The sequence below is a fragment of the Octopus sinensis genome, linkage group LG15 (assembly GCF_006345805.1).
Source record: "Octopus sinensis linkage group LG15, ASM634580v1, whole genome shotgun sequence".
NCBI classification, from domain to species: Eukaryota; Metazoa; Mollusca; class Cephalopoda; order Octopoda; family Octopodidae; genus Octopus; species Octopus sinensis.
The window spans coordinates 26,530,591-26,556,084 of NC_043011.1; the positions used below are offsets into that span (position 1 = coordinate 26,530,591).

Consider the following 25,494-nt stretch of genomic DNA (forward strand, 5'->3'; position numbering starts at 1 on the left):
ATTTGACAACAGATACATGAATGGTAAATACAAGTCAAGAACTGTAGAGTAATTCTAATCAACTGCCAAGGGAGACTAGCTTAGAGCCCATATTCTCCCACTTAAAACTGGAGTTCAACAACAATAGTTACTGCTGTTATATGAATATTTATCTGCTTACTATTCAGGTCACTGCTTGGAATCTTGGGGTTAATAGCCCGAGCTCTTAACCACTACTAACCCCAAGATTCCAAGCAGTGACCTGAATAATAATAATAATAATAATAATTATTATTATTATTATTTATCTGATTTATCTTATATTTTTACCACCACAACTTATGTATACTCTAAAAGCAAACACTATCAAATGGAGTTATGCAAGAGAAGATAGAAACTAAAAATAGATTAACATATAGAGGCAGGTTTGGCTGTATGGTAAGAAGGTGGTGAGCTGGCAGAATCGATTTTGCCTTAAAGGCAGCAAGCTGGCAGAAGCATTAGTACACCAGGCAAAATGCTTAGCAGTATTCTGTCTGCCATTACGTTCTGAGTTCAAATTCCGCCGAGGTCGACTTTGCCTTTCAGGGTCAATAAATTAAGTACCAGTTACGTACTGGAATCGGTATAATCAACTTAATCCCTTTGTTTGTCCCCTCCATGTTCAGTCCCTTGTAGGCAATAAAGAAAAAAGAAGCTTGCTTCCATATAGGTTCAGTCCCACTGCATGGCACCTTTAGCAAGTGACTTAGCACTTAAGCAAAGAGAGACCAATAAGTACTGGGGTCAATTTGTTCAACTAAATCCTTTTGAGGGTAATCTAGTCCAATGACTGAAACAGGTAGCATTGTCATAGACACACCAACCTCTGTGTGTATATTCTTTTACTTGTTTGTCATTTGACTGACCATGCTGGAGCACTGCCTTCAAAGGGTTTTTTTTTTTTTTTATAAATTGACCTTAGGAGTAAAGCTTAGTACTTACTCTATTGGTCACTTTTGCCAAACTGTGATGAGGGGACAAACACACATACATACAAGTGTCTTTCAGTTTTCGACTACCATATGGTTGGGAAGCAAGCTTCTTGCCACACACACGTTTTCCTATTTAATAAACAAAACCAATTTCAACATAAATGTAGATGGAAAGCTAAAAAATATATTAGAACACCTTCAATCAATATTTTCATTTCACTTAAATGTGAAGAAGGGAAAGCAAACTTTTCCAAACGCTAAATTACTATAATAAAAATTGATAAATCTATTCTTTATTTTTCTGGCCAATACATACAAGTTACAGTCAATACAGGACATGCATGTTCAACCTTGTTTCCTCTCTCAAACATTCAAGTGGAAGAATTTCAATCAGTTTATAGTTGGTATGTGTGATTGCACAGACTTCTTTGGAGTAAGCAGTTTCGGAAGATAATCTTTGTTCGGAATCCTTTTTAATTATCTTTTACCTTTAGACTTTTTTGTCTTGGGTGCATACTCTAATCCAGTAACCATTCTTCGTGGAACTTTATATTTATCTGTGATGCAAGAAAAATATTAATTATAACTGTGAATATAAAAATCGAGAATGATACATAGAAAAAATTTAGATGCAACTTACTAATCAGTGCTTTTTCAACAAAATTTACTTGATTGCCTTGTATCAAAACATGTTTGCCCGTTTCCTGGAATACACTTGTGCTGCAGGCAACACCAACACTGACATGGTGTGCAAATTCTTCAGGACAAATTCCTAATGATTCTAAATTTCGTACAATAGTAACCTGAAAGTTCAGAAACAACAAAAGAGTAACAAATTAACCATTTAGTATTTAAAAATCAGCCATATCCAGCCAAAATATTCTGTTTTATCTTCAAACTGGCTAGATGTGGCCTCTCACACCAACCCAACAATATCAACCCTTTTGACCGACAGATTTAAAAAATAATATTTTGTAACTAAACACTTTCAGACTTCGGACACTGGTAGAATGTCATATAAAACATTTTTTATTCTTAGCGTTTTTGAGAAAAGCCTATATTTACAAAGTTATTTCACGTTAAAGCTGTCGTATTTCGGTTAATTTCAACCAATCAACGACGTATATTCAGCTGAATAAAATTACTGCTGTTGTTTGTCAACAAGAACTTCCAGCGGTGTATATTTCATTTGTCATTGTTATTTATGACAACCCTAACCCCTTAAAGCTAAAACCAGTACAAATGCACGAACGATATAGATAACAGTGACAAACGAAATATACACCACCAACGGCAGTAATTTTATTCAGCTGAATACATGTCATTGATTGGTTGAAATTACTGAAATACAATTTCAACGAGAAATAACTTCGTAAATATAAGCTTTTCTCAAAAACACTAAGAATAAAAGATGATTTATATGACACATTCTACCAGTGTCTGAAGTTTGAAAGTTACAAAAAATTATTTTTTAAATCTGTCGGTCAAAAGGTAAAGATCCCAATATCATTCTAAAATTTAAGTTACCTCACCAAAATCTTAAAAGAAACAAGATAATGCATGGTAAATTCAAAACTGCAAATAAATAAGCATTACTTTTGACAGAATGTGAATGCTAAAGGGTTAAATGAACGATAATGAGAAGAGGATATGACTTGGGTATTCAATCATTAACACAGTTACCTCACAAATTATTGGAGAGTTGTGGTAGTATATTTTCAAGACTTGCATGAGCCATCACATTTCTTTTCTATAAGCCGTTTGGAATCTAACATGCTTATCATCTCTATAGATTATTTAATAGAAATTATAGTCAGCACTGATTGCAGTAGTGACTTTCCATATCCGAGACGCCTGATGTAAACAAGATCAAAAACGAAAAATGGGTAATGGGTGTACATGCCATATTCCAGGAGTTTTTGCATTCATCAGCATCCATCCAACCCATTAATCATTTACAATCTCATTGTTTACATCAAGCATCTCAAATACAAAATGTATGATTTCTATAGACAATCTGCAGTGATAACCTAAACAAGTGATGTAATAGCATTGCTAACACAATAAAATACAGTGTTCATCATCATCATCGTTCAATGTCCGCTTTCCATGCTAGCATGGGTTGGATGTGTGACTGAGGGCTGGCAAACCAGATGGCTGCACCAGGCTTCAATCTTGATGCGGCAGAGTTTCTACAGCTGGATGCCCTTCCTAACGCTAACCACTCCAAGAGTGTAGTGGGTGCTTTTACGTGCCACCAGCATGGGGCCAGTCAGGTGGCACTGGCAACGACCTTGCTCGAATCTTTTACACATGCCACTAAGGCGATGCTGGTAACGATCACGCTCGAATGGTGTTTTTTACGTGCCACCGGCACAGAGGCCAGATAGCCGCTCTGGCAATGAACAGGCTTAGATGGTGCTCTTAATACCCTACTAGCATGGGGCTCGAGTGTCAGTAGTGCGACACTGGTAATGATCATGCTCGAATGGTGCCTTTTAAGTGCCACTGGCCTGGAAGCCGGTTAGCCGCTCTGTCAATGGTCACACTCGTATGGTGCTCATTGCACCCCGCTAGCATGGACGCCAGCCATCGAATTTGATTTTGATTTTTGAAAGTGTTGACTTACAAAAATATTTAATATAATTTGTAGAATATTATAGCTACATAACGAAATACAAGTCACTAATATGTATAATTATGGTACACTGGATCAACTTTTTTTGTCTGTATTTTATTTTTCTTTTATTTTCACATCATTATCATACCATGTTTTCACCAGCCTGCCTTTTCTTTCTCATGTCCCCTTCAACTATCCACTTGACAACTGTTGTTTGCATTTGTGTGTGTGTATATGAGTGTAAACAGTAAGCTTCTTTCAGTTTCCATCTACCAAATCCATTCACAAGAATTTGGTCAGCCCAAGACCCATAGTCGAAGACACTTACCCAAGCTGGAGCACAGTAGGGCTGAACCCAAGATCACATGATTGTGAAGCAAACTTCTCAACCATACTGAGTTTCTTATTTCTTTATTGCCCACAAGGGGCTAAACACAAAGGGGACAGACAAAGGGATTACATCGACCCCCAGTGCATAACTGGTATTTCAACCCCAAAAGGATGAAAGGCAAAGTTGACCTCGGCAGAATTTGAACTCAGAACGTAATGGCAGACAAAATACCGCTAAGCATTTCGCCCGGCGTGCTAATGTTTTTGCCAGCTCGCCGCCTTCCATACTTCATGCAATGGAAGTAAAATAAAAGATGAATAATCAGAAAATATAATTTGAAAAACAAAATAACGAAAAACATTTTATTTACCATCATCATCATTTAACGTCCTACATCAGTAGTAAATACTCAAGAATTTCAATTTAGCTATATGATCCACTTAAAGGTTTATATCATATTATGAACTTTGGTACCATATGATCTACCAAGTGGATCATAGGTGAAAAAAACACTACATATATGATCTTTGCCTCACATATGATAGAGTAAAGAATTATCATTATGCTCACATAAAAAGTTATTAAGATATTGTTTTGGGATCCTGGGGATAATTGATAAATGAAGCTTGGGAGCCAACATGTTAAGAAAGTCATGCTACATATGGATGAGGACGGCTGCGTAAAGAAGTGCCGATTTCTTAACTACAGCAGAGGAAGACATGGGACAAGGTGATGAAGTGTGATCTTTGGATGTTGAGTTTCATGGAGGTGACAACAAGAGACTGAGACCTTTGGCAATTTGTTGTGCTTTAAAAGACAACAAGCTAAGTGGAATCATAGTTGTGACCCGTAAAGGCACCCACTACACTCTGTGGAATGATTGGCATTAGGAAGGACATCCAGTTGTAGAAACCAAGCCAGAACAGACTGGAGCCTGGGGCAGCTCTCCAGTCAAACCATCTAACCCATTGCCAGCATGGAAAATGGATGCTAAATGATAATGATGATACTTTCCAATTAATTAAGAATTAGGGTAAATAAATATTGAATTATCAGTCATGAGCCAATCTGAATGTATGTCTTCATATCTACAAGGTAAGATATATTACTGGATTCAGTTTATTAGGTAAACAGGTGTCAGGAAATACGTTCCTTTATAGGAGGGATGAGATTTGTCTCGTGTTTACACAATAACAGAAAATCTGGGAGTTAAGAATTTCTAAGTTGCAAATATTTGTTAATAAGGTTCTGTGTAAGTAATAACATGATATTTCAGGAAAGTTATGTCACAGCCGTGGGCAAAGCACAGCGAAGATTTTACAAAAATGCTATATCTGATCCCCAAAAGGTTATGGTTATCTAACAGGAAAGTTATGTCATAGCAGTGATCCAATTGAGGATAATGTTATACTACAGAAAAGCTGATACAACAGTGATCCCAGCAAGGCTAAGCCTAGCTGGCAGAAACGTTAGCACGCCGGGTGAAATGCTTAGCGGTATTTCGTCTGCCGTTACGTTGTGAGTTCAAATTCTGCTGAGGTCGACTTTGCCTTTCATCCTTTCGGGGTCGATAAATTAAGTACCAGTAACGCACTGGGGTCGATGTAATCGATTTAATCCCTTTGTCTGTCCTTGTTTAGCCCCTTGTGGGTAATAAAGAAATATATATAACAGGAAAGTAGTTGAAAGAATGATTCAAGGTATATTACAGGTAAGCTGCGTAAGAAAAGTGGGCCAAGCAAGGCTAAGATTATGTTTAAAGGAAGGCTTTGCTGTAACAGTGGGCCAAGAAAGACTAAGGTTAGAAAGATTAAAATTCCCTTCTCATGGAACACCATGCACCATTTTGCATTTTTTTTTTGTAACCAATGCAGACCATCACTAGTTTCCGGGTCTTATTATGTAGGCCTGCAGCCAGCTGAGTTAACAAAGAAGTAAGGCTGAATACTGTCACATAACTGGAACATTGCTATGTGAAAACAATAACAAGTTTGGAGAGCCAAATATTCTGAAAACTTACCCGTTTGTTGCTGGCTCTTTTCTGAACTTCTATGTTGATATTCTGGAGAGGACCTTTCTTCAGTATGGGTACCTTTCCAGGAATCTTTAATTCATGAGCTACCTGCATGTTTTTCATAAATCTGAAAGAGAAATGCATATATGTAAAAGAGTTTACTACTCAAATTAGTGAAGGTGTAAGGCCTAGTAGTTAGGCTATTGCACTCACGATTGCTAGATCATGGGCTCAATTCCCTGATTGGGCAGCGCATTGTGTTCTTGAGCAAAACACTTCATTTCATGTTACTCCAGGTCCCCCTTTCGATTAGGAGGGAATATTGGCCTGCTCACCTAGCCAGCAGAGTGGCATCATTTGAAGGCTAAAACAATGCAAAAAACGCATTGTTACTAGCAATGATAGCCTGGTCGGTCATATGATCACGTGGCTCTAACCACCATCATTTTAACATCCACTTTTCATACACACATGAGTCAGACAATTTGCTGAGGCAGATTTTCTACAACCAGATGCTCTTCCTCTCACCAACCCTCACTTGCTTCCAAGTAATGTGATAGTATTCTCCATGAAAAGAGATGTTTTCAAAGAAGATTGAAAACGAAGGACATTGCTTACAATAATGATGACACTCATTAACAACTATCTCAACAAGTCAAGGATAGGGAAAGTAAAACACATACACAAAATGGGCTTCTGTCAGTCTCCACTCAAGGATGTGGTTAACCAAAGGTCATGGTAGAAGACACTTGCCCCAAGGTGTCATGCAGTGAGACTGAACCCGAGACTGTATGGTTGGGGAGCAAACTTCTTAACACAAAGCCACGGTTGCACCCAATCCTTAAATATAAATGGTTTTAAACATGAAACTTGAATGACAGGATCACAAAGCCACTCTTTCTTAAATCAAAGCTCACAGCAGGTAGATGAGGAGTGGTGATATGTGTGTGTGTGTGTGTATATATATATATATATATATATATTAATAGTTATCGCCATACTAATATGGCAGTCTATAAATATAAGACTAAAGCTGTCGCTGATTGGCTCCAAGAGGCCATCGCCTCTAGCTAGCTATGTGACACACGAACCTGCGTCCATTACAACCTTCGAACAGGGGAGGTCAGCCACTTCACCTTGCTAGTCAGATATCTGCAGACATGTTTCAGGGTTGTTGCCCTTTATCAATGCAGTGTAGTCAGAACCAGCAGGTGTCGTTACTGACCGTCTGTTCAAAGATTTTATTTACCTAGTTACAGTGGAATACATCCACTTGTTTTCAATAATAGAAATATTAAAATTTTTAAATTACTAAGACTCTCTAAAGGAGATTACGGCAGCGTTACTGGATATTAATAGTTATCGCCATAGTAATATGGCAGTCTATAAATATAAGACTAAAGCTGTCACTGATTAGCTCCAAGATGCCATCACCTCTAGCTAGCTATATGACACACGAACCTGCGTCCATTACAACCTTCGAACAGGGGAGGTCAGCCGCTTCATCTTGCTAGTCAGACATCCGCAGACAATTTACATCTCCAAACATTCAACACATTTACTTAAATGCTAATAATAAACACATCATATTGATATAACAGCAATGAAAATCCGCTGGCAGTTTGAGAATATACTTTAAATATTTGGTGGAGAAGTTGACACTCAGAGAAACTTGGTGTTCACGGCTACTATTGCATTTTTCTCATTCACTACGAATGCTATTTTTCAGTCTTACAGCTTTGTTTCTTGTTACTATTACTATCAATACTATTAAATACTGATTTGAAATTTTGGCACAAGGCCAGCAATTTTGGGAGAGAGGATAAGTTGATTAGACAGACCCCAGTGCTCAACCCTGAAAAGATGAAAAGCAATGTCGACCTTGGTGGTATTTGCACTCAAAACATTGAGCTCAACAAAATGCCTGACATGCAAATGATTCTGCCTGTTTGATATTGTTAGATATTGCCATCATATTATTGTTATTCCATTACTGTCACATTACTACTGTATGTGGAGGCGCAATGGCCCAGTGGTTAGGGCAGCGGACTCGCGGTTTCGATTCCCAGACCGGGCATTGTGAGCGTTTATTGAGCGAAAACACCTAAAGCTCCACGAGGCTCCAGCAGGGATGGTGGTGATCCCTGCTGTACTCTTTCACCACAACTTTCTCTCACTCTTACTTCCTGTTTCTGTTGTACCTGTATTTCAAAGGGCCAGCCTTGTCACTCTCTGTGTCACGCTGAATATCCCCGAGAACTACGTTAAGGGTACACGTGTCTGTGGAGTGCTCAGCCACTTACACGTTAATTTCACGAGCAGGCTGTTCCGTTGGTCGGATCAACCGGAACCCTCGTCGTCGTAACCGACGGAGTGCTTCCATCCATCCATTACTACTGTATTCATCAGCATCAGTTAACATCAACTTTTCCGTGTTTGCATGGGTCAGATGGAATCTGTTGAGGCAGATCTTCTATGGCTGGATGCCCTTCCTGTCACCAACCTTAACTTATTTTCGAGCAAGGAATATTTCCCCTTGACCAAACATGTTTCCAATGGAAGGCTGGAAATGAACAATATTGCTTGATGGTGATACTCATTTACAACCATTATGTGATGTCAAGACAACAGAACACATACACATACATATAAACTACATATGCACACACAAATAGATAATGATAATAATGTTATCTCAGTTCACTCAAAGAGCATCAGGTGGTGAGAGTTCTCCAAGCAGTACCATTCTGAGCCAAAATGCAACATTCATCCCAGATGACACACATCTTGGTCAAGTCTTCCCACACTGTCCTTTGCCAAGTTTTCTCCAGCCTGCCTTCTCTTTCTCATGTCCACTTCAACTAACCACTTGACAACTGTTGTTTGCATTTGTGCGTGTGTGTGTATGTGTGAGTGTAAACAGTAAGCTTCTTTCAGTTTCCATCTACCAAATCCATTCACAAGAATTTGGGCAGCCTAAGACCCATAGTCGAAGACACTTGCCCAAGCTGGAGCACAGTAGGACTGAACCCAAGACCACATGATTGTGAAGCAAACTTCTCAACCATACTGCCATGTCTATTAAACAGTAATATTTCCATTTGAATCAGAAGTAAATCCATATATAGGACTGACATAAATATAGAATTACAGTAATCCATCACCTATCACAGTTTATTATTTAAGCTTACATTGATTCCTCTGTGGTGTTGTTTTGCATTTATAATAAAATAAATATATACAAATTACAATTATAATAAAATAAAAACAGTACAGTACAGTACTGTTTCTGCATCGTGGTTTTTCACCATCATGGGGGGTTTTGGAACGTAACAACCATAATAGTCAAGGAATTTACTGCATTTAAAATCCATTAAAATTACATTCAATAACATAGAAATCAATAAAATCTCAACAAAAGCTCTTACGTTGTTAATCTTACCTTGATATCAGGTCTTTCCAGCCTAAGTAAAATTTGTTATTTTCACCAGAACGCAGAACAATTCCTGCTAAAACAGGATCTAACTGCACCATACTGCAACAAGAAGATTTTGCTTTACTATCACGCTAAGAAGCATAGGTAGATGATAATGGTGGTGTTGGTGTTGGTGGCAGCTGTTGTTGCAACCACCCTCACCATTAACAAAGAAGGTAGAATAAGGAAAAGGAATATCTCGCTAGTGCTGGTGCCACATGAAAAATACCAAGTCCATTCTGTAGAGTGGTTGGCATTAGAAAGGTCATCCAGCTATAAAAATCATGCCAAAGCAGACAATGGGGCTTGGTGCAGTCTTTCGGCTTGCCTGCTCCTGTCAAGCCGTCCAACCCATGCCAGCATGGAAAATGGATGTATGAGGATGATGATAAAATGCCCTAAGAGTGTTTTCAAGTAAGAGACTAGTATTCCACCAGTCCTCAAAACTGCAGAGTTACAGGATGTATTCCTCAGAGGGAAAAGGAGCTGGCTAGGCAGAAGACTGCACCAGGCTTTACTGTCTGTTATGGCTGGATGCCCTTCCTAACATCAAGTACTCAACAGAGTGGACTGAGTACTTTTTATGTGGAACCTGCAGCAGTGAGGTCTTTTTTTGCATGGTTTTTACAACTGGATGCCCTTCCAAATGCCAGCCACTTTATAGTTTTGACTGCATACTTTTTACATGTGATTAAAATGTCATATAAAGGAATCAGAAGACAAATTCTTCAAGTCAAGCTAACCAGCTTGTTATTTGTTTCCAGTGGTGGACCAAAAATGAGATGGTTGGATGATACACAAAGTCTCAATTGGTCACACTTAGGGATCCAGTTGGGAAGTTTCTGAAAGCACCCTGTGGAGGAGGTACCTGAGGACTATCCCATCGATCCTCCCAAGAACAGTGGGCAGAGAAGATGGCTGGATGGAGGTCAATAAAGCATGTCCATAGTTAAGGAATTTGGAAATTAGAATTCAGGGGAAACCACCCAAAAAAACTTCAATATGCTCTAGAATTGTCAAAGACATGCTTCAATTTTATTAAAATTGAATAAAATAAAAAAATGATTTCACACATACATGATGAACAAAATGAACAACAACAACAACATAATAATAATAATAATAATAACAATATAAATAAAATGTGAAATATTTTGGTGTATGACTTTTGCCCACCCTCTATGTTTATTCTTACCTTTGGCTTCTATCAAACTTTAATTCATTTTTCTTTACATAATCTGTTATGACAGCTCTCACATCAGCTGGTAGCATAGTACTTCCTTTGCTGGCATTGTTAAAATTAAAAGAAAAACTATTGATTAGTTAAAGTAAAAATACAATTGTATTCAAATAGAAAAAAATTAACACACATTTGATGAGTTTCTTACTTGTTAAAAAACAGAAACATGACTTGAATTGTGTCCTATATTTCTAAAAAAAAACTTAATAAAAAGTGTGTGTGTGTGGCAGGGTGAATCCTTGTCTTCACATCACATATTTGTGAATGAGTGTCACTATCATCGAAGATGTATTATTTGTTTCCTATATTCTGAGAAATCATGTCTGGCCATAGGAAACCTTGCTTGATAACAAGTGAGTGTTGATGACAAGAATTGATGTTCAACCTTGGAAAATTTGCCTTATAATGCTTCATCCAACGTATACAAGAATGGAAAGGTGGACATTGAAACTATGACCTTGATGATAACTTTGAATGTTGAAGAAATTAGATCAGTGAATTTGAAGTAATTCACTTTTAATCAAACATATTCCACAACTAAATAGATTCAGATACACACACACACATATATCAGAAACTCCCTTTCTCTAGGCAATGGTGGTGGTAATGGGACCCTACACAGTGGTTCAACCTGCTAGAAATAACTGCCAAATCTCCTATTCATCATCATCGTTTAACGTCTGTTTTCCATACTAGCATGGGTTGGGCGGTTCGACCAGGATCTGGGAAGCCAGGAGGCTGCACCAGGCTCCAGTATGATCTGGCAGTGTTTCTACAGCTGGATGCCCTTCCTAACGCCAACCACTCCGTGAGTGTAGTAGGTGCTTTTTACATGCCACCGGCACAGGGGCCCGATGAGGCTGGCATCTGGCCCCTGTGCCGGTGGCACGTAAAAAGCACCTACTATACTTACGGAGTGGTTCTTAAGATAATAGGAGATTTGACAATGTGGTACTGAATGCACTTAACCACTCAGTTTAAAGACACCAACTGGCTCTTGAATTTCTTCAGCAGTGTCTAGAGAGAAAGGAGATATTATTGACACCGATTAAAATAAAATTAAATATCTAACTTACTCATAACCATATTCTTTCAAAACTGGCAAAACTGCTGCTGTCACAATCCGCATTTCAGTAATTTTGGGTAGTTGAAAATCATCCTCAGACTCTTTCATTTGTTCCGTAATATCAGGAACAATCAAATCTCTAAGCCTACAAAAATATAGAAATTTTAATTGAAAATAAATACTTATGAGTTTACCACTACACATAAAGACAGATGAATTTCAATTTAATTCTCCACAATAAGACCTCTTTAAGAACAACTAATTTTCTTAAGCCCAGCAAAAACAGTTCATACACAAGCATCATACAGTCTGCCTTTCAGAGAGAATACATGTTTAAACTTTCTCCACCCTGTTCTTACACGGGCTACTATATTTGAGAACAACCCCCAACACTACTAATTAAGCCATCTAGATAACAGATTAAATCTCCAATAAATATGCTGTATTAGGCTACATTTCATACCACCAAACATTATATGATAGCATATCCAATATAGTCCTGACTTAGATTGAAGTCTGCTATATTAGGTATGATGGCTTGTCTTAAATGCACAAAAAAAAGTTAGGCATCAAGTGTTTTTTTTTTTAAACCCATCACCTTATACAAGAAAATTAATAATTAAATTTTAAAACTATAAAGAAAATAAAAATTGAGTTGTAATCTTACTCTGCATGGTCTTTATTTAACCATATTATTTCATCAACACCTTTACTTTTTGGGGCCACTTTTATAAAATCATTATCTTGCATTTCTTGTAGAAATTTTGAAAGCTGAGAAAGAGTAAAATAATTTTTTTTTTATTCACAAAATTAAATGAAAATAGAAGACATCATACAGCAAAGGTGATAAAAATAAAATAAAATTCCCTTAATTCTGATTCATAAAGAAACAATTTCATACTGAATTTCAAACTGTAATTTATTTCCCAAGTCCATGTAAGTTTGATTAACTTCACCAAACTAAGAAGTTTAAATTTTAAAGTGTTTATGGTTATCCCATATTTCATTTCAGTGTCAACAAGAAACATCATAAAGACAGCTATAGAAGTTCTATTTCCTCATCATTGTTGATTTAAACCCTTTAGTATTTAAACTGGCAATATTTAGTCCAAATATTCTATTTTATATTCAAACTGACTGGATTTGGCCTCTTACACTTACCTTACAATGTCATTCTAAAGATAAACAATCACATCATCAAAATCTTGCAATTACAAGATAATTCAAGATTAATTCAAAAGAATGTGAATGAATAAGGATTACATGATACAGTAATCTAAATGCTAATGGGTTAATATATGGTTTCTTACACTGACAAGAGTTGGATAGAGTGTACAAGCCAAACATCTTTTTATTACATCTTATGGCATTGCATTTCACAGTCCCATACATCTTTAGCACACCTAAACCCACCTTGCTCAGAATACTTTCTGCAAAAAGGCACACAGCACATTTTAACTTAATGTAATTTTAAGACATATTCAACTGCTATTAACAGTAACACTAAGAACTTAACAGAGAAAAGAAAACAAGCATAATAAATGGTTGTAGTTACTGGTAACAAATAAAAGGGTAAAAAAAAAAAGAGAGTAAAAACCCCCTTCAATCATGAAAGACCATGGGTTTGCACCCAGAAAGTTACCTTCCAAGGAACAATCTGAGTAAGGTTGTTTATGGAAGACCTGCAGTTGGCCATGCATACAAACCACTGATGTTATCCAAGGGAAAGGCAAACACTGATACAGCTTGGCACCAGTGACATTGCAACTTATTTCTACAGCTGAGTGAACTAGAGCAACGTGAAATTAGGTGTCTTGCTCAAGAACACAACACACAACCTGATCCGGGAATCAAACTCACTACCTTATGATTGTGAGCCCGATGTTCTAATCACTGAACCATGTGCTTGCACTCTGCATATGATTTCTACTAACATAAAAACATGAGACTTGGTCAACATGTACACAATTCTTACATGTATGCCAGTAGAAATGTTATTAAAAAATAAACATCATCATCATTTAACATCCCTTTTCCAAGCTTGCATGGGTCAGACAGAATTTGTGGAGGAAGATTTTCTACAGCTGGATGCTCTTCCTGTTACAAACCCTTACCTGTTTCCAAGCAAGGTAATATTTCCCCATGGCAAGACATGTTTTTTATGAAGGAAAGAAACAGCTCTGCTTGTATGATGGTAATGCTTGTTTACAACCATCACATGATGTCAAGGCAAAGATACACACACACACATATATATTAGTTCGCTCTGCTGGGTGTTAGGAAGGGCATCCAGCTGTAAAAATCCTGCCAAAACGGTCAAGAAGTCTGGTGGAGGCTTCTGCCTGGCTGGCTCCTGTCAAACTGTCTTACCTATGCCAGCATGGAAGGCTGATGTTAAACGATGATGACAATATATAAATGAATAAATACATACACAATAGGCTTCTTTCAGTTTCCATCTACCAGTCCACTCCCAAGACTTTGGCCGGCCCACTGTGCAGCATCTTGAGCAAGTCTCTTCTATAATAACCGAACTAACCAAAGCCTTCTGAGTGGATTTGGTAGATGGTAACAGAAACAAGCATGCATGTATGTATTTATTTATTCATGTACGTATGGTAATTGTGTGTACCTTTGTTTACAACCACCACATAATGGTTCACACTAGTAATGTTGCATGTTTTCAGTATTCCATGAAAAACATGTCAAACTATGGGTAAATATCACCTTGCTTGGAAACAGGCGAAGGTAGGCTACAGGAAAGGCATCCAACCATAGAAAAATCTGCTTCAATAAACTCCATCCAGTGCATGCAAGCATGCTGAAGTGGACATTTAATGATAATGACATGTAGATATGGCTCTTGTATAAATGTTCTAAAGAAAAACACGAACTAGCATCACAAGGAACACAAAATCCTGACCATAAGCAATTGAACACATCGGGCATGGCTGTGTGGTTAGGGAGCTTGCTTCTTAGCTACATGGTTTTAGGTTCAGTCTCACTGCGTGGCACTTTGGGCAGGTGTCTTCCACTATAGCCCCGAGTCGACCAAAGCTTTGTGATTGAATTCGGTAGGCGGAAGTTACTGCCGTGTGTGTATATGTGCGTGTAGGTGCTCAGTGCCTCTCCGAAAGAAGAGAGGGAGGGACAACATTGAGTTAATGTTTCAAGACAATTGATGAAGACTAAAATAATAGTAGAAATAGACATTAAGTAACAACTAGTTCTTGTCACAGGTTTCCAACCTATAGAAGTGTGTTATGCCACCACAAATTGTTCCAGTTTTTGTCTTTTGCACTGCACTTATAAATTGCTCCATTTGCATGTTATTTAGAGTAAAGTGTTAGCCATAATCAACTTTACATTAATATATTTTATATAAATGTATAAGTCTGAATAAACAAGTATTAGTTGATTAAAATGCAGGTGTGTTTTAACTCAGTTATTTCACCTACTGGATAATAATTTTTAGTGATCAGGAAATTTACCTTTTTATAGGAAGATTTCTTAACTTCAAGTGTTTTACCTTCAGGGCTACAATCAAAAATAAAGATACTGCTTGATTACAACTGTAGAAAATTAAGGACTGAATTAAAGGGAGGCAAGAAGAAATAAAGAAATATATATGAAAATGCTAAACTGGGAAAGTGAAAAGAAAAGAAAAAAAAATTCAATGATTATCATATCTTTAAAAATAGAAATATCCTTAGAACTAGATGTTACTTCACTTCAAAGACTTCATATGATTTATAAAATACATTTTATAAACTACATTTTGTTCAAGATTTCAATTTGAGGAAACACTGTTCTCTATTTATATTATATCTATCTTCTGTTTTCAAGAAATATATTTTAGCTATCAGTATTACTTAAATTATACTATCTTTGTTTATTGTAATTAAATCTCCATTCAGAATTAATTGCACATAAATCACTGTTGCCCAGATAATAGAGTAAACACATTTAATAATTAAAAATATATATTTGCTGCTAAGTATTTTAATCTAAAACGTATCACAAAAAATACTCATTAAATTTGTATACATTTAATCATTGATTATTGAGCTGCACTTACTGGCTTCTATTTAAAATTTATACAACTATTTTTCGATGTCGGTATGAATTGGGACATTCTGAAAATATATGAGACACTAGTATAAGATATTAGAGTTTATATTTACTACAGTTGAATACCTTTCTTAAAATTAGTCACTCAAAGATCATTTTTCATCCATATAGATTGAAATCATTAGGAAAAACCTGCCTAGTCCTGTCTACAGTGTCAATGCAACAGTAACTGGGACTGAAAAATGTTCACAAGAACTCAGTCAAAGGCTTGTATAACTCAACAGAAATGCTACAATTGTAGTAGTTTAAACTGAAGATGTTTGAAAGAAAGAACCACTTTATAAATACAGACAGCATATATACCATCATCATCATCATCATTTAGCGTCCGTTTTCCATGCTAGCATGGGTTGGATGGTTTAACTGGGGTCTGTGAAGCCGGAAGGCTTCATCAGGCCCAGTCAGATTTGGCAGTGTTTCTACGGCTGGATGCCCTTCCTAACGCCAACCACTCCGTGAGTGTAGTGGGTGCTTTTTACGTGCCACCTGCACAGGTGCCAGACAGAGCTGGCAAGCGGCCATGAACGGATGGTGATTTTACGTGCCACCGGCATGGGGGCCAGGCAGGGCTGGCAACGGACACGAACGGATGGTGCTTTTACGTGCCACCGACATCTTAAAAAATTTCATGGAAAGTAGCTGAATATGTTTAGTTGTATTACAATGCAGAAGGAATACCAAAAAAAAAAAAAACCTCAAAATTGGCAGAAAGGGAGTGAAAATCATATTTTGGGCAAAATTTATATTTTCAAAACAAAACTGTTTACTAACCAAAAAGCTTTCATATGATTTCGGAAAAAAGTTATTGTCATTATAGGGAGTTCTTTTTCTTTAACTTTAGATTTCAAGGCACAAAGGAAGCAGTGACGTAATAGGGAGTCCATCTCCTCTATAAAAGAAATAAAGACATATCATGAAGCAAGAAAGAATTCTTATAAACGGTTAAAAGGTGTACAGTTTATATTTAGTGTAATAAGAAAGATTTATCGATGTTATTCTTGTTTAGCTCCCAAGCCAGACTTATAGTTGGCACATAGATAGTCACTTGAATGACTAGGTGGACTTTGTGGTGGCAATGCAAATATATACATATGATGCATATATATAAATACACGTGTGTGTGTGTTTGAGATTAGTTATTGTATAGTTTCTTCCTGTCAAATATCATTCACATAGCATTGGTCAACCTAAGACCGTAACATAGAAGGCACTTGTCTGAGATGGAAATGGAAGCTATATAGTTAGGTTAAGTTAATTTTTTGGCTCAAAAAGCAAGGCCATGTAGGGGGACATGGAGTTATGTACAGGGAGGGCGTTCATGCAGAGAGTTCAGGCCATTTCTGGTCAAGAGAGACTTTGAACCGAGCGGTCGTCGGCATCTTCACTATTTCGTCCGGCAGCTTATTCCACGGATCCGCAACCTGGACGGAGAAAGCCCCTCTCCTTCGATTGAGATGAAATCGTCGCAGATAGAGCTTTTCGGAGTGACCCCGCAGCCGACGCTCTGGAGTAGGAGTGAAAGATTGCAAAGCAAAGCAAATTTCTTAACCACACCAACAATGTATGCTGCTAATGAGAGTCTTTCAGTCAAGCTTCTAAATTTATACTCCTCATTAAAAGATGAGAAGAGCTCCAATCTTCAAACACATATGCACACAAACACCCCAACACCAGCACTACAACCATCTTATCCTTTTGAGGTAATACTGATTCAAAGACATTAGCTTAAGCTAATATTATGTTAGAGTATTGTGTCTACAACCATGTATATCTGGAGCAAATCATAAAATGGGAGTGGGGGAGGCAGAAAATATAAGGTTCATAGCTTCACTTTAGAATAAACTTGATGACATAATTTTTGTTTTGTTTACTTCCTCATCTTAAAAGTAAGAATGACAAAACCACAATGTATTTCTTTTTTCTTCATTATCTGATTTAAAGTATAAAATGTCAGACATCATATCACTGAGTATATAATAATTAGAATCTGAATAAATTTAGTGAGAATAAAGTTATTGCCATTTTCTGCACTCTTTACAAAGACTGGATTATATGTGTATTTGCTTTCACGGAAATCATCATTATCATCGTTTAACACCCTCCTTCCATGCTGGCATAGGTTGGATGGTTTGACAGGAGCTGGCCAGACAGAAGCCGGCACTATACTTCTGTGTCTGTTCTGGCATGGGTTTTTATGGCTGGATGCCCTTCCTAACAGCAATCACTGTGCAGAGTGGGCTGAGTGCCTTTTAAAAGGCACCAGCACAGGCAGGGTCAGTTTTGGCATGGTTTTTACAGCTAGATGCCCTTCCAAATGCCAACCACTTTAGTGTGGACTGGATGCTTTTTAAGCGGCACCTGCACTGACAAGGTCACCAAGTAACTAAGCAAAACAAGGAATCTTTGAGAGAGGAAGAGGAATGGAGGTGATCTTGTGCCAGATGATGAAAGGTTAGAGTATGACAGAGACAGAAACAGATGTCTTGGTGTAGAGGAGGTACATGGTTACCCAGTCAGAGAGAGAGAGAGAGAGAGAGAAATGGAAGACAAATGAAAGATGGGAACAAAGCAAGCGAGAACGTAACGAAATACCTTGTGTATTTACAGGTTCATCATCTTCATCATCATAATTATCATTATGATCTTCTATTGACTCACTGTCAACTGGCAAATTAGTATCATCTTCATCATTAGAATCATTTAAATTAAGCTGCTCTAAGTTCTGAACTGAAGGTTGACCTTCTTCAGCATCATAACTGGCTGCCTCGGAGTTGTCACTAACCGTATCTACAAAAAAATATATATATATATATATATATAATATCACTTAACATACCATATTTTTTTAATACTGCAAGAATCAGCATCATCATCATTTAAAGTACATTTTTCAGACATTTTTAAGGTACATTTTTCAAACGAAATTTGTTGAGGCAGATTTTCTGCAGCTAGATGCCTTTCTTGTCACCAACCCTCACCTGTTTCCAAGCAAGGTGATATTTCTCCATAGTCAGATATATTCTTCATGGAAGGCTGAAAATAAACAATATTGTTTGTATGACAGTGATACTCATTTACCACTATCATATTATGCCAAGACAAAGATACACACAAACACACACATACGGCAGTCTTCTTTCAGTTTTCATCTACCAAATCCACTCACAAGGCTTTTGTCAGTGCCAGGGCTATGGTGGAAAACACTTTCCCACGTTACCATGCAGTGGAACTGAACCTGAGACAACACAGTTGAGAAGCAAGCTTCTTAAGCACATGCTTACACTTGCACCTATATTATCATATTATCATTATATTAAAGACATTAACATCCTACTTAATGATTCATGTTGGCAGTATACATTTCGTTTTGCGACACATACATTTATAAAGTTTGAAATATTCTTAATGAAAGGAAACAGCATTTGAACTCGATCAATTTTAGAACTGCAGCTATCTCAAGAAAAACATAAACAAAAGAGAAACAAATAGAATATATACATGATAGTCATCATTTCATACATAGTTATATAATACTAATATATATTGAATATGAGTAAAATTATTGAATATGGTATCACCTTAATACACTTCCGCCTTGTCCAAAAATTCCTCTTCTGGTAATTTTTTTTACTTAAGGCAGCAACATGTGCTCTCTCATTCATTCACCTAGCAGCTATAATCCCGAGCACAGATAAGATAAGTTTGAATGCTTATTTTCACTTCTCGACCAATCATACATGTTTTTCTATCTGTTGTTATTTATCTATCTAACTATTGTATCTAATTTCTCCTCTATTAATTCTGCCTGACCAAGTCTCGCTCTATCATCTATTTTCAACCTTCCCGTATTCGCGGTGCACCCACCCTGCCCACCCCAACCACCAATACCGGATATCTCTATATTTTTGCTCCATCTATACCGGATGTCGCTTCTCCCACCACCATTATAGGTGTCTACTCTTCGAACCCCCCTCCTCAATACGCTATTTCACCATGCATTACCCCTCTCTTGATATCCTACATTCTACTTGCCTAGAACCTGTCATCATTTCTCTGAACCACCCCTCCCCACTGGTGCTCCCCTATATTTATGCACCCCCCCCCCACATAAAAAGCACCATCCGAACGTGGCCGATGCCAGACCCCTCTGGCACCTGTGCAGGTGGCACGTAAAAAACACCCACTACACTCGCGGAGTGGTTGGTGTTAGGAAGGGCATCCAGCTGTAGAAACACTGCCAGACTAGACTGGAGCCTGGGGCAGTCCCTAGCTCCCCAGACCCCGGTCGAAACCGTCCAACCCGTGCTAGCGCGGAAAACGGACGTTAAACGATGATGATGATGATGATATATATATATATATCAAGTAATCAGTAATATATATTTACAACATAGATCATTATGAGAAAATTGATAGCATAAAGAAACTGCTTTAAAATATGCTTTAATAGGAGAGGTCTGATTTTCTAAAACTTAAGATTTCTTGACTCGAACCTTATATCACGAAATGTACTTATTTTCTGGCTTCATAAACTAACACCTCTATATGGCAATAATTACACTCATTACGAATGAGTCCAATTATATAACTATTCATTGGTCAGTCTGAACTATTTATCAACAAAACCCTGCATTGTATAAACAAAGAAAACGAATTCAAAGTAGCAAGTAATTTGTTTAAATAGTGGTAATTTCTTTACAACTACTAATTTGTAATAGTTAAAATATTTTCAGATATGACTGGTTAAAGAGTTAGATGATGATGATGATGATGGTTTCAGGTTCAGTTCTACTGCATGACACACCCGGCTACCCAAATCCTGCTGAGTAGATTTGGTGGGTGGAAAGAGAAATAAGCCCGTCATTGTCATGTGTGTGCTGACATTGCATGATAGCTGCAAACTAGTGTTACTGTGATAGATGCAATGAAATTTGTTATCAATCTTCTGAGAAGACATGTTCCACTATGGTGAAATATTACCTTATTTGGAAACAAGTAAGAGTTGGCAACAGGAAGGACATCAAGCTATAGTGAATGTTCCATGAATTTTGGCTGACCCATGCACACATGGAAAAGTGAACTTTAAAATAAGGTAATAATAATAATATATACCCATCCAACCCATCATGATGTAAAATAAAGGCATGGCTGTGTGGTAAGAAGCTTGCTTCCCAACCACAGGCTGACCAAAGCCTAGAGAGTGGATTTGGTACATGGAAACTGAAAAAAGCCCATTGTATATATATATAACTCTGTTCACCGGGAGCTGCACAAAGCCAGATTTCATGGGAGGGCTACAATCAGAAAACCACTACTTTCAAAAACAAACATTGCAAAACATTTAGAGTCGAGTAAAAATCTACAGAACTGAGCAGTGGAAGATTGATGTTTTCTCGGACGAATCATCCTTTACCTTATTTCTGACACCCGCAAAGTATACGTGTGGAGACAGCCAAAAGAAGCATTTGACCCAGACTGCCTTCTTCCAACTGTTAAGCATGGAGGAGGATTTGCGATGATCTGGGGAGCAATATCTTGGAAATCTGCTGGCCCAATTGTTTCCCTTCATGGCAGAATTAATATTCAAGACTATTTAAGCATTTTATCTGATCAAATTCATCCTGTGGTTGCAGAACTGTTTCCGGAGGGAAAAACAATCTTTCAGGATGATAATGTACCAATTCACACAGCTAAAGTTGTTACTGAACAGCACAAGGAACATTCTAGTGAAGTTGAACATCTTATCTGGCCACCAGTCCCCAGATATCAGTATTATTGAACATTTATGGTGCATTTTAGAAAAACAAGTAAGAAGTCTATATCCTCCACCATCATCACTACAAGAACTAGAGACTGTTTTAGCTGAAGAATGGACAAAAATTCCTTTGGAAACGATTCAAACTTTGTATGAGTTCACACCTTATAGAATTCAAGCTGTAATTACTGCCAAAGGCGGTCCTATCCCATACTAAAATAAATTTGTTTGAAATTTTAAGGTGTTTCTATTATTTTGTTCAACCCCTGTATGTCTGTCTGTCTGTCTACACACACATATATATATATACATATATATATATATATATATGCATGTCTGTATCTTTGTGTCTGTGTTAGTCCCCTCATCACTGCTTGATAACTGGTGTTGATGTGTGTACATCCCCGTAACTTAGCAGTTTGGCAAAAGAGACCAATAGAATAAGTACTAGGCCTTAAAAAAATAAGTCCCAGTGTCGATCTGTTTGACCAAAACACTTCGAGGCAACGCTCAAGCATGACCACAGTCAAATGACTGAAACAAGTGAAAGAATAAAAGAATATATGCACACAAACATGCATGCATACATAATACATACATACATATGTATAAATGTTAAAATTTGAAAGAAAGAGATGCTACAAAAATTATGATAACTTTTCTTTATATCAAACTAGCAGTATCACCTGGCGTTGCTCAGGTTTGTAAGGGAAATAACTATATAAGCATTTTTAGAGAGTTACTTCTCTTATTTAAAAGCAAAAAAATGCATTAAAAATGGGAAAAAATGATGGTAAATTTTTTTTAAAATCATAGACTCATCATAGACGCGTGCTAATACCCAGAAGGGCTCGATATGAATCACGACTATAAGATACCCGGTTTTGGTTAAACTGCACCACAAAATGTGGGAGTAGTTAGGAATCTAAATCGTAGGAGACAGACACTCACACAACTTCACTTTTATATATAAAGATGTATCACAAAAGCAACCACAGCCTGTTTACATTTATAACTATCATCTTTATTTTCACATCTGCTTTCCATGCTATCATGAGTTGGTTGAGTCATCAATGTTAAAATCACTTCTTGTTTGGAACCAATTCCTTTCTAGACAGGTTGGAAGGCCATATCTTACTCACACATTTCATTTTTAGCTATGACTGGATGCCCCTAACGCTTTAGTATTCAGATTACTCTATCAAATATTAAGTTTGTTTAGCTATATTGTTTTGAATTAATTATGCATTATCTTGTAGTTTAGAGATTTCAATGATGTGGACATTGTAGACAACACAGACCAGGTTAAATATTTTAGCTGGATGTGGTCAGTTTGAATGCTAAAGGTTTAAAGAGTTTATATAATCAGAATTACATTAACAAGCTCATACACATTTAGCAGAACATGTATAGGTTAACTATCAAGAGAAAAGAATATAAAAAATACTTTACTTACCAGAAGGAATAAGAGGTGGTTCTGATTTACTCCCAGCAGCCCTGAATCAATAGGATCAATTATTCATTAGTAAAACATTCACTATAGTTTCACAGTAGCTATTGATCATTAATTAGCTCTATCATTAATTAGGACAATAATTATTAAATAAATATTTCTAGGCGTGACTGCATGGTAAGATGTTTGCTTCTTGATTTAGCCCCACTGCATGGCACTTTGTGTGAGTGCCTTTTACTATAGCCTTGAGCCGACCAGAGGATTTGTTAGACAGAAACTGAAAGAAACTCATTGTGTGTATGTGTGTTTGTCCCCTACCACTGCTTGACAACCAGTGTTGGTGTGTTTGTGTCCCCATAGTTTAGCGGTTCAGTACCATGCAGTGGGACTGAACTCGGAACCATGTGGTTGGGAAGCAAGCTTGTTACCACAAAGCCACTCCTGCGCCTATATATATATATATATATATATATATATATATATATATACACACACACTTCAATACATTCTTAAAAATAATTAGTGAATAAAAATAAAACAGACAACAGAAATTTAATGTCTATCTTACCAGAGTTCATCACCATAATAATGAATAATTGTCATCCCCTTCCCTTTCATAGCACTTTCATACATGTCAAGACCAGACATCAGCATTTTGCCAATAGCCAAAGGAGATCTGCAGGAAAAAAAATGATATATAAATATAACAGTTTATTTCATATAGATTTTATACATACATAAACACACATACACATATATATTAATTGTTCTTATACAAGAATGTTGTTGACAGTGACTCCGAAGTTTTGGCCAGCTAAGCCAATGTCAGACTGTGATGCATTAGAGTTAGTCTTGCTTTTATATAGTCTCTGTTGAGTTAAAATCATTTTTGGGTGTGTTTCAGTGGGGTGGAAATTAGATTTTTATAGAAAGATGTTTTAAAATTTTTTTATTGATTAAATTTGGGGTTATTCACTTTCCAGTTATGTCTTGTAACAACAATTCATATATCTTGATATGTCCTGTTTGCTTTAAATTAGAAATGTTGGCAGCAATCAATAAAAAAAAATGCTTCACATAACCATAGTTACTGATTGCTGAATAAGTTTATGGTGTAAAATAAATGCTTAGAAGCTTAGCATTAACCCACAATTTAATATAACTTCTGTGAAATTAAAGCTATGAATCAGTGGCAACACAACACGGCAAAACAATGACATGAAAGGATTAAATTTTATATCAGAACGTATTAGAAAATTAACTGGGAAATTTCTTTAATGAATGAATACATAATAAATAAAAGAAGGATTTGATGATCAATCTATATATAAATTTAAGAAACATAAATAACATTTAAAATAAAGCATTGAAAAATAGTTACGTAGAAATATTCTGAAAACTACTTTGCTGTATCAGTTTTCATCCTCAGTAATTTCAAACCCTTTGCACAATAACAATAACAAAATCAAACATTATTATTAGATTTATTGTAAGGTTTCAGGATTTGCCATAAATCCAAGCTTTAAAATTTACTGAACTGGCTCACCACCGGTTATAACGACGAGGGTTCCAGTTGATCAGATCAACAGAACAGCCTGCTCATGAAGTAAACGTGCAAGTGGCTGAGCACACTTATCCTTAACCCAGTTCTCAGGGAGATTCAGTGTGACATAGAATGTGACAAGGCTGGCCCTTTGAATTACAGATACAACTCATTTTTGCCAGCTGGGTGAACTGAAGTAACATGAAGTAAAGAGTCTTGCTCAAGGACACAACACACTGTCAAGAATCAAACTCACAACCTTACGTAAACTGATTACCCTAACCACTAAGCCACATGCCTTCAAAGTTATTGAACATACTTACTGGTTGCCCTGAACATTGACAGAACAAACGTCTCCCTTTTTTATATGTTTGAAGGTCCATGGGAACACATCTCCTTTCATTATTACACCAGGAAGCATTAAATCTTAAAAATAAAAAAGACAAATCCATTACCTTTCAAGTTAATTTTCAGACTAACATTTAAATTTTTTTTTGTAAGTTAAAATAGAAGACTAGTAACTCATAAACAATACGATTTAACATTGAGTAGTTTACCATATAATTCCAAGTAGTCATGTTAGAACCCAGATTGACAAGTTCAATGTACTTGTCTCTATTGTTGACCAAACAGCAAACTGCAACCAAGGAACCAGAGAGATACTTGGTGCACAAAGATCAGTCATGCGGTCACTCAATACAATATGGAGAGACTGTGCCCTCAGCAAAAGCATCAAGCTAAAACTTTTAAAAACCTTGTTCTAGCCAGCAGCACTGTATGGGTGTGAAGTATGGAGCCTAAAGATGACAGATACTAAGCAATTAAGGCTGTTTATGCTGACATGCTACAGGCAAGTATTGTAGATAAAGTGGGTGAACAGCTCTGTCCTAGAGAGGATGGGAACATGAGTTGC

General features: G+C 36.9%; 1 protein-coding gene across 2 annotated transcripts in view; it reads right to left on the minus strand.

The window, feature by feature from the left end:
- Positions 1-1,226: 1,226 nt before the first annotated feature.
- Positions 1,227-25,494, minus strand: part of LOC115219773 (eukaryotic translation initiation factor 2D) — a 32,525-nt gene continuing 8,257 nt past the window's right edge. For both annotated transcript variants that reach the window (XM_029790025.2, XM_029790027.2), the window contains exons 4-16: positions 24,905-25,007; positions 23,607-23,714; positions 23,042-23,082; positions 18,423-18,617; positions 16,602-16,719; positions 15,191-15,236; positions 12,367-12,470; positions 11,710-11,844; positions 10,589-10,678; positions 9,361-9,453; positions 5,925-6,045; positions 1,594-1,756; positions 1,227-1,510 (exon numbers count right to left, since the gene is read on the minus strand). In XM_029790025.2, the coding sequence (XP_029645885.1) occupies positions 1,431-1,510; positions 1,594-1,756; positions 5,925-6,045; positions 9,361-9,453; positions 10,589-10,678; positions 11,710-11,844; positions 12,367-12,470; positions 15,191-15,236; positions 16,602-16,719; positions 18,423-18,617; positions 23,042-23,082; positions 23,607-23,714; positions 24,905-25,007 (1,397 nt within the window). In that variant the 3' untranslated portion in view covers positions 1,227-1,430. The remainder of the gene's footprint in view (positions 1,511-1,593; positions 1,757-5,924; positions 6,046-9,360; positions 9,454-10,588; positions 10,679-11,709; positions 11,845-12,366; positions 12,471-15,190; positions 15,237-16,601; positions 16,720-18,422; positions 18,618-23,041; positions 23,083-23,606; positions 23,715-24,904; positions 25,008-25,494) is intronic.